At 52.3% G+C, this 19,072-nt stretch overlaps 4 protein-coding genes across 4 annotated transcripts; all 4 read left to right on the top strand.

The window, feature by feature from the left end:
* Positions 1-567: 567 nt before the first annotated feature.
* Positions 568-3,475, top strand: UCRPA7_1469 (hypothetical protein; the record flags this gene model as incomplete). The annotated part of the gene is made up of 5 exons (XM_007914049.1): positions 568-597; positions 655-1,535; positions 1,612-1,666; positions 2,181-2,419; positions 2,470-3,475. 5 exons carry the CDS (start codon positions 568-570, stop codon positions 3,473-3,475), a joined length of 2,211 nt encoding a protein of 736 aa, XP_007912240.1.
* Positions 3,476-5,187: 1,712 nt separating this feature from the next.
* Positions 5,188-6,597, top strand: UCRPA7_1470 (putative glutaryl- dehydrogenase protein; the record flags this gene model as incomplete). The annotated part of the gene is made up of 3 exons (XM_007914050.1): positions 5,188-5,398; positions 5,463-6,488; positions 6,551-6,597. The coding sequence occupies 3 exons, from the start codon at positions 5,188-5,190 to the stop codon at positions 6,595-6,597; spliced, it is 1,284 nt and encodes a 427-aa protein (XP_007912241.1).
* Positions 6,598-8,441: 1,844 nt separating this feature from the next.
* UCRPA7_1471 (putative ubiquitin-conjugating enzyme e2-16 kda protein) lies at positions 8,442-9,587 on the top strand (the record flags this gene model as incomplete). The annotated part of the gene is made up of 4 exons (XM_007914051.1): positions 8,442-8,485; positions 8,802-8,847; positions 9,204-9,387; positions 9,448-9,587. 4 exons carry the CDS (start codon positions 8,442-8,444, stop codon positions 9,585-9,587), a joined length of 414 nt encoding a protein of 137 aa, XP_007912242.1.
* Positions 9,588-14,906: 5,319 nt separating this feature from the next.
* Positions 14,907-16,744, top strand: UCRPA7_1472 (the record flags this gene model as incomplete). The annotated part of the gene is made up of 3 exons (XM_007914052.1): positions 14,907-15,070; positions 15,144-16,658; positions 16,711-16,744. 3 exons carry the CDS (start codon positions 14,907-14,909, stop codon positions 16,742-16,744), a joined length of 1,713 nt encoding a protein of 570 aa, XP_007912243.1.
* Positions 16,745-19,072: the final 2,328 nt, after the last annotated feature.

A 19,072-nucleotide genomic window follows, 5' to 3' on the forward strand; every position in this document is an offset into this window, starting at 1 on the left:
TCCTTTTCCAATCTCCGGCGTACTGAAGTGAAATGTTGGCTATCGGCCGGTACGATCGTCTACCTTTGTCGACGCAACGATGAATTTAATTGAAATTTACTCCCTATAGGGCGTGCTGGGCTTACACGGAATCCATCCCCGATCCTTCGATGAGCGGCGCGGGTCGCACAATCATTTTGTCCCCGCTCATTCCCCGTGGCACAGGCATGTGTGCTTTGTCACTCACTGACACATCAAGTAAAGATCAAAGCTTATTTTTATATCGCGAACTCAAGCTGGTAGCGGCACAGATGGTCACATCCCAGTCGCTTGACCTTACCTCCGGCCATGCTTGTGATAATCTCCGCAATAGGAGCATTCCTCCTGGGCTGGCTGGTTGCTGGGCCCCGCGCCGATGGCACCAATTGGCCATCAAGTGCACAGGAGGAGGCTCCCATGGTCAGATCTTACCTCATGGTCGGCGGGAACTATGATGATGACGGAGCCGGTGGGCATATCTTACGGGACCAGATGTACGTCGAGCATCTAACGCCGGTGCATGGAATACGCCAACCACATCCAATTGTCATGATTCATGGCGGATCACAGACAGGAAGTGTAGGAAGCTACCTCTTTTCCAATATTTGGAGGGCTTGTCTAATGTATAGATCATAGAACTTCTTGAACAAGCCGGATGGTGGTAAGGGTTGGGCGTCCCTCTTCATTCAGCAAGGCTACGAGCTCTTCATTGTGGATATACCTGCTCGAGGCCGTTCAGCATGGCTACCCATCGGTGGACCAAACCTTGCATCCGCTTTTCCAGTGCAGTATGTCGAGTCTCACTTCACATCATCGAAGAAGTACGGCCTTTGGCCACAAGCATCCAAGCATACGCAGTGGAACGGCTCAGGCGAGATGGGTGACCCGATCTTCGACCAGTTCTACGCATCCAACGTGCAGTCGACCACAAACGCCTCGTGGGCGCAAGCAGCCACACAACGTGCTGGAGCAGCACTACTCGATAGAATCAACAAGCCGGTCATCCTCATGGGGCATAGTCAGGGTGGCCCAATGGTGCCTGCAGTTGCGGATGCACGCCCGATGCGAACGAAGGCGTTAATACTGCTCGAGCCAGCAGGTCCGCCGTTTCGGGAGGCCGTTTTTAAGAACAAGTCCGCCCGCCTCTGGGGCGTTGCCGACATCCCGCTTCGCTACGATCCGCTAGTCCTGGATCCGGCTACCGACCTCGTTGTCCAGCAAACGGTGGCTGCCGCGGATACGGCACACACGGCCTGCATCCTCCAAGCCGACGACCCAACCCCTCGCAAGCTCACAAACCTGGCTGACAAGCCAATGCTACTGGTAACGGCCGAGGCTTCGTACCACGCCGTATACGACCACTGCACTGTTCAGTTTCTGCGCCAGGCAGGTTGCAGTCGGCTGGATCACATCGAGCTCGCCGAAATTGGCATCCATGGTAATGGACACATGATGTTCATGGAGAAGAATAGCGACGAGATCCAGGCTGTATTACATGACTGGATCGGTAGGATTGGGTAAGCGGACCATCATGTCGCCGGCGTCATCACCAGACCCATCTTGGTGCATCCCATACGTTCTTATACAACCCAGAAGCTATCCACACCTCCACCGCCACGCCAAATCGCACAGCTTGAATGGACTCACGGTCAGGCGTTCTATCGTCCAAATTTTATCCCCAAGCTTTTGGAGCAATAGCGCCTGCCTAGAGAATCTTGCTATTCTCCCTTGGGGGCGTGGTGGTGCAGCTCCTCTCGCTGGAATGTAGGCGGTGCCGCCCACTGGCACTCAATTGATTTTCTCGCCCTGGCTATCCTGAAGCAGCCATTCTTCAGCAGCCACCCTGTCTCAGATGCCGCCTTCTCACTGGATGCGATTTTTCTAGGCACAGTCGCGGAGGCAACGCGCCATGGTGTCTCGCTTCCATCGCGATGGAGACGGACTCGCTCGATGGCTGGGCCGGACTACTTTCAGCATTGCTGTGGCAGGAGACAATCTCGTTGAAAAGGCAACCGAGCCGCCATGTTGTTGTTCTACTTCCTCTTCTTTCTTTCTCCCATCAGAAGACTATCCCATTCGTTTCCTGGTCAGTCACTTCAGAGCAACACCTGTTCTTCAGAAGCTCTGTAGATTGACAATATCACACTCGCTCGCGCTTCAAGTCTTCCAAGGAGGAATCACATCTACGTCCTACGAAAGAAAAGATGGCTCGATTCTTCATGCTGGCGGCGAGCACTGCGGCTCTGTTTGCCGGTGTGAAGGCACAGCTCTCTTACCAAGGATGCGTTGCTGTCGACCCCAACTCATTCGCTGATACTACTCCTCTCGATCCCAACTCTCCAGAGACATGCGCAACATACTGCAGTGGTCTGGGCTACCAATACATCGCAGTTTCCGCACAGTAAGTTTCAAGGAGTTCCAAGCCCATCGCACATGCTAATACAAGTTCAGATTCTGCTCTTGCTCGGGAACTGCACTCACAGTCACAGACACATACGCGGACACTGGCAACACAGAGTGTTCGTTCAACTGCGATCCTCCGTATGAGGCCGAGTTCTGTGGTGGCATTGACAGCACAACGCTCTCCTTCATCTACAGCTACTACATTGTGTCAGGCAGCGTCAGCGTCTCTGTTTCACAACCAGCCACTGTTGCCAGCTCATCCGCGCCGGCTGCTGTCTCATCGTCAACACAGGTTGTCGTTGTCTCCTCAAATATACCCGTTACCACAGTTCCCGCCACCCCCTCGACTACTAGCTCGGCTGCCGCTGATCCTGCGGATGGAACCTCGGCAGGTGCTCCGATTGCCATTTCATCTGGCGTCGTCATCGTCCCATCATCGACCGTCGTTGCCAGCGCTGACCCTGCGCTGGTTTCTGGTACTGAAGCCGCAGCTGCACCAGATGTTGTCGTCACCGTCGACATCCCGACTTACACAGCTACGGTTTACACGACCACGACTTCGCTGTACAGTACTTGCCCAGCTTGCGCCGCGTCGCCGACGGAGGTTGTCTTGGCGGTCACAACGTGCTACCCTGGCGAGCTCTTCACCTCGCAAATCGCTATTGTGACCGAGGTGCCCTGCAGCGGTGGATGGCTCGAGACGCAGACCATCGACACAGTGACTGTGTTCCCGTATAACCCGGCCGAGAGCACGACGACTGTCATCACCGAGGGAACGACTACCCGCACGGTGCTGATTCCCGTGACACATGTCCTGTCTGTGACAGAGGCTCCCGCCATCATCACGGAGGCGCCCATTGCGACACCTATCGCAACACCCATCGCGTCACCCAGCAGCAACGGCACGAACATCACCATTGTTGTGCCCTCATCGTCAACAGGACCGTTCACCGCCGTTGTCACTGCAGGCGCTACGACCTTTGCGGACGAGAGCCTCAAGATGGCCGGCGCGATGTTGGGTGCCCTGATGATCGGTGCCGTGATGGTGCTATAATCTGGACAGACAAAAGCATACCGGGGTTTGTCAAGTGTCAAATTTACCACCCACCTATTTACCTTGCCATCTGTACCTTACGTACCTTACTTCACCTTGTCTTACCTATACCGGCGACACGGCGGCGTTAAACTTGCGAGATCTTGCTGTTTTGGACAATTTAGAAAGACGGCCGACAATTTGGAATGGGAATGGGGTGTCGGAATCAGGATGGCCTCTCGCGATTTACTACTACCACAATTACTATTACTACTGGCATGGGATAGAAGGAAGCGTGTCCAGCTCTGTTCGGTATCGAATGCCGAAAGGGGGTGAATTAAGAATGAGGCGACGCAAGGGGGTCATTACGGGGCTCTAGAGTCCGCGAACCGAGTGGTCATGGGCCGGTCTCAAGCCAAAGCAAGCATTTTGTATCAAGTACCACAGCAAGTAACTGGGCGGGTAATGTTCTGTATTTGCTAGAATGGGAGAAGAGGAATTTAGCAATAGCTGTAGCTTATGATACTCAAATCAATTAATGATTACCCAAACTTAATACGTCTTTTACGTCTTTTCATGAGTGAGGTGAATGACCAATCAGGGGGCTTGTCAGCGTCTTCCTGGAGACTAAAATTGCAGTGTTGGAATGTACTCCTCTCTCTGGAGGCTACAATCGCAGTGAAGATTCATGTAGGCGGAGAAGCTCTGCTCGATCGTCACACCGGTCTTGAGAGTGTACTTATCTTCTCCAATGGTAAACGTTATCAGCACCTGGCTGAAGGCTAAAATTGCAGTGAACGACGACGACAGGCTGCTTGAGTGTGGTACTGTGTAAGAGCTGAAGCTTCATCCGCCAGAAAAACACCTGACATGGTTGTAACCCACGGTAATTGAGCAAGCATAACCATCACTAATTTCGCGTTCGCTATCTGGTCGTGCTAAAGGTTCGCATCTGGTCCATGCAACCCATCCGTGCTACTCATTGTTTTTTTCTGGCCTGAGGGCTTCCAGAATTCAGCCAGACATGCAGAGCTTGCGTGGTCGCAAGTTTCCAAGAGCAAGATCTTGGAGCACCAAGGTTTGCTACGATATACAAGAGTTTGCAGTACTCATGCATGTACATTATTCAGGACGTCCAACGGCTCCGAACTTCCTTGGCCTGCTCTCATCTCAAGTTTCTCGAACTCTTTCAGAAGCTGGAATCTAAGGGCTGCAGCTTCCCGGTTTTCTCAGCTATGGATCAGCAGATCAAGGGGCTTAAAGTCCAGCATGCCGAGCCGCATGGCATGCGAAGGGCTATTTTTGAAGCAAGGGGGGCTAGACTTTTAAGTCTGGATCCATCAGACAGGCCAACGTCACTTGAAACTTTGAGTCAGCTCGCTCGTGAATAGAACTATGATACGCCACGACTATCCTCATAACTAACCCCATTCTTTGCAATACGCGGGCTTCAAAATGCCATGAACGCTGGCTCAGGGCTTCAGGGGCGCAGGAGAAGGCTGCACGTGCTGGATCTTGTGATGGGGGAGCGATAGCGGTAAAGCGATCACGGTCGTAGCGGGGTCACACCTAACCCAGCCTCGGAAGCGGGCATCGCCGGGACCTGGAGACAGAGCGGAGACGGCTATCAGCGGGGAAGCATCAATTACAAGATGGAGTGACGCTCCGGCCTCGCACGCAGCTCCTCTCCTGCTCCCGGTGGCCTCTCCTGAGTTCAATTGGTGTCGGTGAAGATGTATAGGCCTCTCTACAGACGATGTGCACGCCAATTCCTGCGGCCAGTGCAGGCTAGCAGCACTCGGAGCTATGCGGCTGCTTCTGCAACGCCGCCGTTCGACTGGCAGGACCCGTTGAATGCAAAGGCGCTGCTCACCGAGGAGGAGCTTGCCATTGCGGACACCGCGGAGAAGTACTGCCAGGAGCAACTACTTCCCAGAGTCCTCCGTATGATTTAGGCTGCAATTATCTTCTCTTCGTGCGTATTCATGCTAATTGATCCCGTCTGCAGAAGCATACCGCGATGAGAACTACGACCGCAATATCCTCTCCGAGATGGGCGAGCTGGGCCTGCTTGGCGCGACGATCGATGGATACGGATGTGCTGGTGTGTCTACGGTTGCAGGTGGCTTGATTACGAGGGCGGTCGAGCGTGTGGACAGTGGCTACAGGTCAGGCATGTCGGTACAGTCCTCGCTGGTGATGGGCGGCATCCACGAGTTTGGGTCCGAGGAGCAAAAGGAGAAATACCTACCAGACATGGCCAAGGGCAAGCTGCTGGGTGCGTTTGGTCTGACCGAGCCCAACCACGGCAGCGATCCCGGCTCGATGGAGACAACGGCTCGGCCACATCCCAGCAAGAGCGGCTACTACCTGCTGTCTGGCGCAAAGACGTGGATCACCAACTCGCCCATCGCCGACGTCTTGCTCGTGTGGGCCAAGCTCTCAGAGACGGGCAAGATCCGCGGCTTCCTCGTCGACCGCCGCGACAGCCCCGAAGGCACGCTGTCCACGCCGCCCATCAAGAACAAGAACGGCCTGCGCGCCTCCATCACCGGCATGATCCAGCTGGGCGACTGCCCCGTGCCGGCGGCCAACATGTTCCCCACGGTCGAGGGCCTGCGCGGGCCCTTCGCGTGCCTCAACAGCGCGCGGTACGGCATCGCCATGGGCACGATGGGCGCGCTGGAGGACTGCATCGCGCGGGCGCGGACGTACGCGCTGGAGCGGCGGCAGTTCAAGGGCAACCCGCTGGCGCGGTACCAGCTGGTGCAGAAGAAGCTGGCGGACGCGGCGACGGACGCGGCGTACGGGATGCTGGCGGCGGTGCAGGTGGGGCGGCTGAAGGACGAGGGCAAGGCCACGCCCGAGATGATCAGCCTGGTCAAGAGGCAGAACTGCGACCGGGCGCTGGTGAATGCGCGGACGCTGCAGGAGGTGTTTGGCGGCAATGCGGTCAGCGATGAGTATGGCATCGGGCGGCACGTGGCGAATCTGTTCGTCACGCAGACGTATGAGGGCCAGAGCGACATTCATAGTAAGTCTCGTCTTTTATTACTCCGGAGATGGGTACTGGTTTTGCTGACTACTGGGCTACAGGCTTGATTCTGGGAAGGGCCATCACTGGCATCCAGGCATTTGTATGAGCCTATCTCAGAAAGGGGCGACGGTGTAGCATGTTCGACTTCACTAGCTACCTCCTTCTTTGAATCTAGATACAGCTTTGAAAATACGACACCAACTAAAGAGCATTGATCGGTACAATAGCATTGCAATGACACGTGGCAACACTTTCGGAATCTCATGCAACGATGATCAGCATTCATAATTGCCGATGTTGCCATGTGCTGCTCCTTTCGTAAAAACGTGGCTGTATTGGTAGTGGTGGTGACATTCGGCTGCATCCGGGCATCCATGGGACGGACTGGGACGGGCTTACCTTCCCGCTGGTAGAAAGATACGTACCCGTTGCCTAGCAATGCAATACATCCCGTCCGTCGATTACAGTAGTGTATAGTACAGTGGTCATATCCGGCAATGATAGACGTCATTGTCTTGAACAAAGACTCAGCCTCATCTCAGGAATGCTGCTGCTGCAACGAGGCTAGGTAGGGATCACCTCAAAAGATGGCCGGACAATGGTTTGTCCTCTCCTATCGTGGCTCATCCTGCATCAGGCCAAAGGGGTTCTCGTTACTGTGACCTGCACTTGCCTGAGAACGGGGAACTCCTTGGGTGGAAGGTGCGTGAACAGCTGGCTGTGCCCATCCAGGGAAGGTTAGAACTGCACTGACAGCACAAAATGTGGCTGTGGTTGTAGAGTCATCCGATCGTAAGAATGTCCCGCCGCTACCTTAACAATCTCTTAGTCACTTTATTGGGGAATTTGCAGGCTATGACAAAGAGGTGGTACTTCAAGAAGCTTAGTCGGTGCTGTGTTACTTAATCAAACTTGTAGTGTGGCGGTGCAGTGACTATTGAGGGCATTTCTCAGCATTTCCAAGCGCCATCCGCCGAAGAAGGCGATTTCCAATCCTGCCCTGTCCTGCCCTGCCCTGCCCTTGATGGTCTGATATGGCTGAATCCTTTTCTTCCCAATGATGGTGCCTCTGGTTTGGGTCCTGCTCCGACCAGCTGGGTAGCATTACAGCGACACAGGGCGGACTGCAGCTGGGTACAGCGCCTATGCAGTGGGTTTTCAGGCAGGTATTAGCGCCCAGCCACAGCCTTTGTAGGCCTGTTGCAGTGAATAGAGCCCAATCCTAGAGGGACAGTGGGGCTGGATCCGTCCTATCCTGCTTGCTGTCCTCAGTACACCAGTGAAGAGTGCTCCGCTCTGGGCGGATCCCTCAGCCAGTCAAAGGAAGAGAAACAGAGTTCACTTCCGGTTCCTTCCCCTCCTTTTTTGGCAGGAACTGACTGTACTATTATGTGTTGTGTGTGTCTGTTGGTCGCTGCTTCCTGTTTTCCTGAGGCCCATTTTCCGGGCAGGTACCTAACAAACCTGCCTAATAATCCCTAACACTACTACTAGCCAAACCAAACCTCGTCGCTGTGATCGATTTTTCTCCCACTTCCATTTGCGATACCACACCAAACCCAACTTATCTCCATCCATCCATCCATCCACCATCCCTCCGCAGCCTTGACATCAAAAGTCTTCTGGTATGTTCCCGACAGTCCTTTCCGTGATCCAGGCCCTTTTGCTTCACTCTCAATAAGCGACGACAAACAGGAACAGGCACACGCACAGTCTGGTCTGTGTCCTGTGTCTTGTGTCGCTGTTGTCTGATTCATTCACTCGCCTTCTGCGTGCTTCCACCAGCTGACCGTTCCTTTAAATACAGCCTCCCCCGCCACCTCTCCTCTGCGCAGCAACCACCCAACCGACCGGACAAACGACTGACAAAGGAAACGAGCGAGACATTTTCGCTCTCTCTTCTTTCAAACGAACAACAACAACAATCTCACACATCTCCATCACACAAAAATGGCTCTGAAGCGCATTAACAAGGAGTTGACTGATCTCGGCCGGTACGTTGCCTCCCTGTCCTAATTATCGCACGATACCTTCTCTCCTGCTTCCAAGGTTTCTGGATCCTGCCCGGTGGCGCTGCTACTGGTTGCTGGCTGTTCGATTGCTGCTGTCAATCTTTGGATGATGATTCCGACTCCCATGGTGGGGGAACGCTGATGGATGGGTGAGCGGGGCTTGCAGACGGACAGATTTGCCAGCAGAATCGCTCACCATGTCAAAAAAAGCCATCTCGACGAGCAGCGCCGGCATCAAGCAGGACCATGACACCGATCTTGTTCCAAGATTGCATCGATGCTAACTTTTACTCTGCAGAGACCCGCCCTCATCATGCTCCGCTGGTCCCGTTGGTGAGGATCTGGTACGTGGACTCACCCCTCTCCGATAAGCGCCGTAGGCCCTGCCGTGGACTCCGCAAAGCGACCGAGCGACCACGCCGGACCGCCAGGAGCAGCACGAGGGCATGCGGGCATATCAACATACGTGTTCTGAATAGCATACTGACTCTGTTGCTTGAATAGTTCCACTGGCAAGCCACAATCATGGGACCTGTGAGTTTTCCCCTCCTCTTCATCTTCCTTCCAAAGGGCTTACCACCGCCCAATCTGCACTGCCCCGCATCGCCTGACTCGGGAGACCGGGATGCAACTGCAGGCATCATCAACGATTTCATGCTATCTTTCTTATTGTCGACATGTTGCTGACGCTGTCTTCTAGGGCGACTCACCATACTCCGGCGGTGTCTTCTTCCTGGCAATCCACTTCCCCACAGACTACCCGTTCAAGCCTCCCAAGGTCAACTTCACAACCCGCATCTACCACCCCAACATCAACAGCAACGGCAGCATCTGCTTAGATATCCTGCGAGACCAATGGAGCCCGGCTCTGACCATTTCCAAAGGTATGTCCTCTGTGTTTCCCTCCTCTACTATCCTTCTTGTATACTAACACTCACCTACAGTCCTACTGTCAATCTGCTCGATGCTGACGGACCCCAATCCCGATGACCCGTTGGTCCCCGAGATTGCACACGTCTACAAGACCGACCGCGCTAGATACGAGGCGACCGCCCGCGAGTGGACCCGCAAGTACGCCATCTAAACGAGCATGTCGCTTCCTTCGCCATCTGGGCGAGGATCGACGGGACATGATGGGGCGCCGTGTCTATTGGATGACGATGATGGGATAGGAAGGCTGCTATATCGGCGGTAGACATCATTTCTGGAACTTCTTTCTCTGTTACTTGCTGGCGTTGCGTCTCCGACTCATCGATGAAATCATTTTTGCGTTTTGACGGTCTATTCTTCTCTACCACACCACGAACACCACACTACGCGACGTTACACCAGAACACAACACACTCTACATTATTACACCATTTTGTCAGGGGACATGACAAGAACGAAAGGAGGGATGGCGAGAGAACGATCTAGGCATTCTGTGGGTGAAGGGTTGGACTTGTGCTACCTTTCCGACTTGGTCAAAAGGTAGCACGTGGTTTGGCCTCGAGACTTTGGGAGGGCTGGTTGTTCGAGTTGAGAAGTAGAAGGTCACAGATAGGCAGACAGGCATGCAGGCAGACAGACAGAAGTGCTTGAGGCAGGAATGCACAAATCATTCTGACATCCCATATTTGACAAGCGGAGGTCTTTGCTCGGCATCATTTGATGACTGTATTTGTGATTTTCATGATGGTTAGAGAAGCCTCTGATGGCGTCTTTGGCCGCACTTCCAAATCGAGAACCAACGTAGGAATTTGTGCTCTCTGAACATATGGTTTGATGTGTAACAACGCCTCCAGCGAGGACGATTGAGTTTTCAAGGTAGATGATGTTGATACATGGCTTCAACTTCGTTTTTGAGAAGGTTGATATACATTTTTTCTGGTCTCGAGATCTCAATATGTGTGACAGATTAGCTATCTAGCAAAAGGGAGGTCTCTCACGGTAAGAAATAAAGATAACATAGTTTGCAAGTTTTCGTGTCATCATGACTGCCCGGGACTGAATGCTTTGGTATATGAATCGGTAGATCTCCTCGGACGTGCTGATAGGACGATGATGACGTTTCTGTTGGAGATGACTGCGGTGAAGGCAGATCAGGAAGGATCTAGTAGTGCGTCATGGATTATCATTTGTTAGCTTGGCTCCTTTGCCTTGTAGGTATTTTTACGTAGAAGTGTTGCTATTCTGTCGAAGGTTTTGTCACGGATGAGGTTTGCTATTTGGAGAGCTATGAATCGAATATTGAGTGAAGGGAGGTAATGATTTGATGTTCTCAGGATAACGAGCCTCTCGGTAGCACTAATGGTTATGCATGTTAGAACCAGAAAGAGAACTATTCGTTGAGAACAGTTTACTGTGAAAAGAGACACGGTATTGTATCTCATTGTGTATCTTATGGCGTGCTGGACAGAGTGATCTGGGCCGAATCTGATCAAACAAATGCATGATAAAGCACAGCCTCGATTTTGATCTTTCCAAGACTGCTTCAAAAGTCGAGACAAGAAGTACACAAATAATTTCCCACTCTTTTCAACGGTAGCTTGATGTTCACGGGGAGATAATGTTTCTTAAAACTATACGTTTTGAGAGCAATACAGAAGAAAAATTGTATTTGAGACATTCAGATTTAGAAAAGAAAAAAAGAAAAGAAAAAGTAAAACGTTCTTCACATTATACAAACTTCATAAATGGCGAACTCGACTGCAAAATACTAAAGAGTAGGTATTGGTTAATGTTGAAAAGGACAGCGCTTTCATGTTTCAATGGTGTGGCTTATTGTGTATCTAGAGAATATCATATTGATCTCCGTAATTCTCCTTAATCAAATGTCGAAGCTTCACCCTGCGGACACAATCCAAGTTAGAGCCCCATTCTACGAAAGCTCACAGTAGGTGCTGAAGAAGCAAATTGGATATGTTCGCGAATGTTGCCAAATGCACACATTTCATCTGATGGCAAAAAGTGTCATAAACAAAACGAAACACACGTGAGAACACAGCCTCCCCATGATTTCCCGATGTGAATGTTCGCATGATACAGTTATGCCGAGAGGGACTTTGCCTTTCTCTATAACGCCCTACATATGCATGCCATACCAGATAGCCACAGGAGGCTTGGGAGTCTGGTCTTCGGAACGAAACGAGCATTTCACGCCCGAGATAGTGGCGAGCAAGACACCAGACGAAGACGGACGAGCAGCCGAACAGTATCTCGCGACAGGTCTTGGACTCTGGTGTTGGCAAAGCTTGTTTCCACCTTGTCTCGAATCATCATGGGCCCCTTGTTTGTTAGGTGATACAGTCCGACAGCCATGTCGGTAGGAGTGGAAGCAGAAACGCGAGCAGTGAGTGGCTGTGACGTGACGGGATTCACTCACATGCGAGACATATGACAGGATCAAGTCACCACATTATGATACGATGGGATACCTATACTATATGATACAGCAACGACATGACATGTCCAGTGAGAGAGAAGGCGTTTATCGCACGAGAAGTAAGGGGATGCCAAGAAGCGTTTCTGATTCCCAGCACATGAGGATAAACCTGGTTTTATCAGTGATGGAAGGTGGCCGTGGATAGAATGTGGCTTGCAGGTGCGGGCTGATGAAGGGCCAGTGTGCAATGTTTCTGCTACATTTACAATATCTATGGGAATCTATGGGACGTGGGGGGCAAAAGCACAGCTCAAGTCTAGACTCTTCTGACATATGGATGCCCTCAACACTGCCGGAGAGATGTGCTCTATTCTTAGAATTGTAGGAGAGATCGACTCCGGGGTTGCTAGGGGAAAATAGGCAGATTAGGGAGGCAGGTAGGAGTTGCGGGAGACGTGCGTCAGCGATTGGCGTGCCGGAGGGAGGTGAAGGCTGGTTCCCGGGATGGATGGATGGTTCATGCTGGTAGGCGAAAAGATGCAACTCGAGTCGAGTGCCTGGCTGGAGTCTTCAGAGTTGTTCTAAACCCAATCGATCAAGATGTCTTGAGGAGGTTCAAGGAGAGAGCGCTTAAGTAAGCGGCACAATACATGGTTGACTGGCGAGGAAGGAGTCTACTGCATAGTAACCCTCTGCAGCACGATGCTATGCAGGAAGGTGCTGCCAATGCAGGCGGGTGGTGCCTTCCAGTGCAAATTTCCGATGCGTGTCACAGACACCCCAGCCGAAACACTCTGCGACGCAGGCGCGACCGACCAAGACGGACGGACAGGCGGCTGCAGCCAATGACAGGCGACATTACACTGTGAAATCAGTGGGGCCAACCCCCAGTCCACCAAAGCAACTTTGACAGTCCCCAGAAATCGAAACACGCCTCTTTCTGGCCCCTTACCTAACACACACACACACACACACAGACGCACACGCAAGATCTCTCCATCTCTGTGTATCTCTCTGTCTACACTACCGTACGCAGCATCTCAGCCGCTTGATCCTTTTTACCGCCACGCCAATGCCAACGTCCAGAAAGGGACTGGCCTCGAACAGCTGAAGCCTGACGCTCTGAAGCCGCCCGCTTCGCCAACACAACTCGAAGCACGCGAAGCCCTCGAGAAGCTTGTGCATCGCGAAAAGTGGCCTCATTACCCACTCGCCTCCCCTGTCCAATCGGTCGATCACTCGCCATCACAGACTGCTGAGGCTTCACATACGTTCACATTGACGTACTCGACGACAGCATTCACAGCTCTCTGCGATAGCTCCAGTGGCTCTTCAAACATCAAACACCCCCAGACTCCATCCAAGATGCCGCCGGCCGCCGTGTCTCGTCTTGGCCATGTCTTGCCTCGATGCCAGGGCGCTTCACTGACGCAAGCAGACTCCATTGCTTGGTGCCATGGAGCATTGGCAATGGCAATGGGCTCATGTTCAAGACGATGTGAAAGCTTGGATGGAGTACCGGTAGTGTGTTCATATTGTCGTTGTGTGTAGTACGGTGGGCTTGCTGTATTGTGTATGGGCCGAGGTGACGACTGGGCCACAGCCGCCCTGTTCCATCAAAGTCCGGAACGGGCATCTGACCCGGCACTTCTAACGGCCTTCCCCTTGTCCTCCGCCTCCCTCCTCCTTGTGCCTTGCAGCCGCTGCTCTGCTAACCCTGGACTGGACTGGACTGCGCACTGAAGACGGACAGACGTGCCTAGGCCTGCAGGTACTTCAGTCGCTGTGTACTGCATAGTAGTTTCGGTGTTCCAGCCTCCAACACCCCAGCCCGCCATCTAACGTTAGTCCGGATTGAGGCTACGTTGTTTCGACTACAACCCGAGTCTTGGAGCCTCTCGTTCTGCGCACACGCCCCCGTCGTGTGTCATTCTGCGACGCTGCTGGCTTTCATTCACTGTCCCTTCTCTCTGTGGTGGTAACTTTAAGCGTTGAGGGCATACGCCCGCCCCTGGCATCGCCTGCCCATGCTCAGACATTCTCGGTACACGCCCTCCTGGTCCGGGGGTGCATCTCCTTGCAATTCGTTCTTCTCTTTTCCCTACCGTACTCCCTTCGCCTCAACGACAATACCTGGCAGCTTGAGTCTCCTTGGACGCAATCTCCACCCAGTTTCTACTTTGTTCCGTCTCTTTTCACAAGTACCGTACCACCCCAGGAGGGCCCTCATCTACCATTGATCTCCCACCTCCCGGCCACGTTCCCTTTCTGTGACCAATCTCTCTTTTCCTCGTTCTCTTCTTTCCCATGCGCGCATGAGTCTCCAGGATAGCCGTGCCCCAACTAATAACTGTGTACATCCTCCTAATTCTGCTGGGTCGAGCGAAGCAGGGCAAGCAACAGCAGCCGCCGGGTGCAGGCATTGTGTGCAGGTATGATCTACAAGAAATCAGCTTATGTTTCTGGCGAGCATCCCGCTTGGCGTCTCTCATAACCACCCGCCTTCCCGTCCCCCCCTTCTGCCCTCTGTCTGTCCTGTTTGATTTGCCTTTTCTCTCTTCCCACACCCGCTCTTTCTTTCCCTCGTCGTCGTCGCCGTCGCCGTCGCCGCCCTCCTTTGTTCCTTTCGTCGCGGTGCTGTGTTTGTTGTGTTTGTCGTGCAGTGTTGCTGCTGTTCGCTGACCATCTCGTCCTCGCGGCAACAGCAGACTTCCTCTCACGGTCTTTCCAATAATCTAGCGCTGTATCATTTTACAACTGTATTCTCTTCAACAACCGACGCTCTCTATCGATGCATTTGCGCCAGTTCAGCAGGCTCTGAATATACCAGATCGATTTACTTGTTTGGAATTGGGACTCGAGAGAAGATAATCATCCACCGTTAATTCAAGAGAGGAGGAATTCACTCCAGGGGAGGAAGAGAGTAGAAGGCATTGCCATCGGGGCGGCTGGATCTTGGTATCGGGTAGGCTTTGGAAGGCCTCACGGACAATCACCTCGACTCATACCGATTTCGATCTTGACGAATAGTTGCCCACAATGTCTTACTATGATGGAGGTTACGAGAAGCAGACGGAGCGGTCGAGATGGACGCCACTCACGAGGATGCTGTTGTCCGGAGAGATGACACAGGAGAGGCAAAAGGCTCTGTCAGGCAAAGAGAAGTTCGATCGATGGATGATCAACGAGGGCTACCGAAGAGTGTACGTCTTTCTCCAAAGTCTCATCCGAGAACATCGTGGTTGGTTGAGGAGAAATTGCTAATTACTTCCACAGGTTTGTGGTCGTCTTTATGGCACTACACGGATTGATTTTCGCCTTCGGTTTCGTCAATTACGCAGTCAAAGACAACCTGCAAGTAGCGCGGAGTACATTTGGACCAACTTACATGATTGCTAGATCCGCCGCGTTGGTTCTCCATTTCGATGTGGCTATGATTCTGTTCCCCGTCTGCAGGACGTTCATTTCTTTGGCCAGACAGACACCGCTCAATGGCATCGTCCAGTTCGACAAGAACATTACATTCCACATCACGACGGCCTGGTCGATTGTCTTCTGGTCCTGGGTGCACACGATTGCTCACTGGAACAACTTTGCTCAGATTGCCGCCAAGAACAATCTCGGAATTTATGGCTGGCTGCTGGCCAACTTTGTGTCGGGACCGGGCTGGACAGGTTATGTGATGTTGATTGCGTTGATGGGAATGGTCATTACCTCGGTTGAGAAGCCACGACGTGCCAACTACGAGCGATTCTGGTACACCCACCACATGTTCATCGTCTTCTTTTTGTTCTGGGCCATGCACGGAGCGTTCTGCATGATTCAACCCGACTTCGCCCCGTTCTGTATCTCTGTCGGTACCCAGGCTGTCGGTGTCTTCTGGCAGTACTGGATGTATGGAGGCTTCGTCTACTTGGCTGAGCGTGTGGCTCGTGAGATGCGTGGCCGCCACAAGACCTACATCTCAAAGGTCGTTCAGCACCCCAGCAATGTCTGTGAGATTCAGATCAAGAAGGAGCACACCAAGACCCGAGCGGGACAGTACATCTTCTTCAACTGCCCGGAGGTCTCCATCTGGCAATATCACCCGTTCACGCTGACCAGTGCGCCCGAGGAGGATTACATCTCCATCCACATGCGTGTGGTTGGTGACTTCACCCGGGCAGTTTCGAAAGCTTTGGGCTGCGAGTGGGACAAAAAAGCTGGAGGCTCTGCGGTGGTTGGCGTCAACAACGAGAACAACGATGTCGATCCCGCCCTGCGACGAGTGCTCCCCCGAGTCTACGTTGACGGTCCCTTCGGCTCCGCTTCCGAGGACGTGTTCAAGTATGAGATCTCGATCCTGTGTGGTGCTGGTATCGGTGTGACACCCTTCGCATCTATCCTGAAATCCATTTGGTACCGAATGAACTACCCGCAGAAGAAGACACGGCTCACAAAGGTCTACTTCTTCTGGATCTGCAGAGATTTCGGATCATTCGAATGGTTCCGCTCGCTGCTGCTCGCCATCGAGGCTCAGGACGTCGACAACCGTATCGAGATTCACACCTACTTGACTGCTAAGATCAAAGCTGATGACGCAACGAATATCATGATCAACGACGCCAACGCCGACAAGGACGCCATCACTGGTCTCCGTGCGCCGACCAACTTTGGCAGACCCAACTGGGATATGATCTTCCGTGGTATCAGGAAATTACACACGCCGGCCGAGGCGGGTGTCTTCTTCTGCGGTCCGAAGGGTCTTGGTAGCACGCTGCATATCTTCTGCAACAAGTACAGTGAGCCTGGGTAAGTTAATTGTTACTATTGTCCAGGAGACATGCACTAATTATTCGGATAGCTTCTCATTCGTGTGGGGTAAAGAGAACTTCTAAGCTCCTACTCGACCGACCGATCGCTTTTCCTTTTTCTTCATCCTCTTTGCGGACAGAGTAAATCGTTGGCCAAGGCTCTTCCCCGCCTCAAGTCGATAACTTTTCTCCTCGGTGCGCCGGACGCAAAAAGACGAAACTGATTACTGCTGCATCATGTGTGTGTGACATATTGGCTTATTCTCTCCATCGCTTCTACGGAGTTTTGTTGGTATACAGGTGTCAACGTCGGCGGGTCCCATCTATCTGTCAATCTAAATATGGACTACGGAGCAACAAGACATGACGGTCTGGAAGAAGCTGCAGCAAGAGAGTCACATGGGGACGAGGAGATGGTGTCTTTTGACTGGCTGTACTAGTTTAGCCTTTCTGGAGATGCCGAGAGTCAGAGTGGCGGGAGAGGAAGTTGGTTTTGCATCGCGGGATGATAATCTAGATTCACAGTCTTCACTTTCATCCTTGCTCTGCTCTGCTCTGATGCCCAGTTCGCTTGAGTAGAAGAGCAGTGAAAAGAGAGAAAGATAGAAGCGGTATACCTTGTCACATATCTTCATACATGTATGTAGCGTAAACATATCCATTACATTACAATCTAGACTTCAATTCACAAGTAATCTGACTGCATCTGATGGGCTCTCCAGTTGGTGATCTGACTTGTGATACCTAACTTGACTACTGAGCGCAATTGCCTTTTTTGATCTACTACTTCACAGACCTAATTCATTGCCCTACCAAAACCATACTGAAGCCATTCCCGGACAAGACTCCGAGACTTCAGACGACGAAGATCCCCTTCATGCCTTCGCAGTTCGCTGGCGAATTGTCAGGGGAGGTTACGTCAGCCAAATTGCGTCCTTACGATTGGCTGCTGCGGAGGATTCGAGGTTCGAGGGGCGGGCCCCACCCAACTTCACACGCCCCGAAACGCGCAGAGTCTTGGAAACGGGAGAAATGGTTCGATTTCGACGTAAGGTGCATAGGGCTCTTGTTTTGTGTCTTGTTTGCACTTCTTTGCACGCCTGATTGCTGTACTCTCTCTATACACTGTGCGAGCGAGCGAGAGATGGGACGTGGGAGGGCGAGTGCGTGTTGATTGGGCGGGTATCAGATGTCAAAGGGCATGCTATGGGACTTGAGGATGGGAAAGTTGGATGGTGGAATGGGAAGCTGGTTAGGGACTTAGACGAGGTGCTAATTTTGTCTCGTAGCCGTCTGTTCTGAGAAGCATTGCCTTGGACTGCTGTAATGATAGGGTAGATAGCCTTGGTAGGAAACAATATGTGGATTGATTCGAGAGTTAGCGGCATACATGTGCGGCGGGCATGGCAGCGGAGGAGATTGTGGCGATGGTTCTAGTGAGATGCATTGCGTGTGAAGCAGCAAGGATAGATACAAGTGCATGGTCGATCTGAGTCTTTGTCTCATCATGAACTTCCATGTTTCCACATGTCTCGAGGCGGAGTTGCAAGGAAGGCCTGATGAAGTTTTCCGGGCAGTGATAGAGCTACATGGCTTTACATAGGCACCTGATCATGATTTAATGTCTACACTACATTCCATAAAAAGTCCTCTTATGATCAATAGGCCCTTTAGGAACTCTTAGCTATAGAGAGGTCTTTTTCGATCTGGAAAAGTAATTCCCAAAGCTCGACAGCAGAATTCCTACGACACTCGCGGCGATCGAAATAGTAGACCAGGCGCTCGGGCCCTGCGAAGTACACGTACAGACAGCCGTCGCCGTGTTGCTAAGCGCCTTGAAGACGCTGAGGTCAAAGGCGTCTTCCTCGGAGTGCTGCCATTTCGCCGGCTCCGGCATTGGCCGGTTGGGCGAAGGGTACAACTGGTGGTAGATGGGCAGCAGTGTGGGGATGGTGTTGGGGAGTCAATTCACACCATTGCCGTATCTTCTATCATGTTTTTGAGATCGCGAATGTGTAGGTGTGAACAATGAATGGAAGGTTGATTGCGCCTCGCAGCATTGCAAGTGGGCTGAGAGGACTTATATGAATAAGCTGAGCCACTGAATCATAGTTAGGCAGTAAGGCTCATCCAGCACAGCCTCAATAGGCCAATCAATGCCATGCAATCGCATGTGTTTTGATCTCTCGTGATTTGCTTGAGCAGTTGAGTATGTAGTTGTATGTAACAAAGACGAATTCGATCATCATTGTGCCGATGCTGTCTGGAGATGCAGGAAGGCATGCAGGCCATCAATTGACTGATTGAGTTGCGGGGATTGCATGGCTGACACGAGGTGCTTACCTAGGTACCTACCTATTAAGTAACCTTGGAACTATACGTACGCCTAACAACATTACGGAACTCCTACTT

Source organism: Phaeoacremonium minimum (assembly GCF_000392275.1).
Source record: "Phaeoacremonium minimum UCRPA7 unplaced genomic scaffold PA7_03_scaffold_108, whole genome shotgun sequence".
NCBI lineage: Eukaryota > Fungi > Ascomycota > Sordariomycetes > Togniniales > Togniniaceae > Phaeoacremonium > Phaeoacremonium minimum.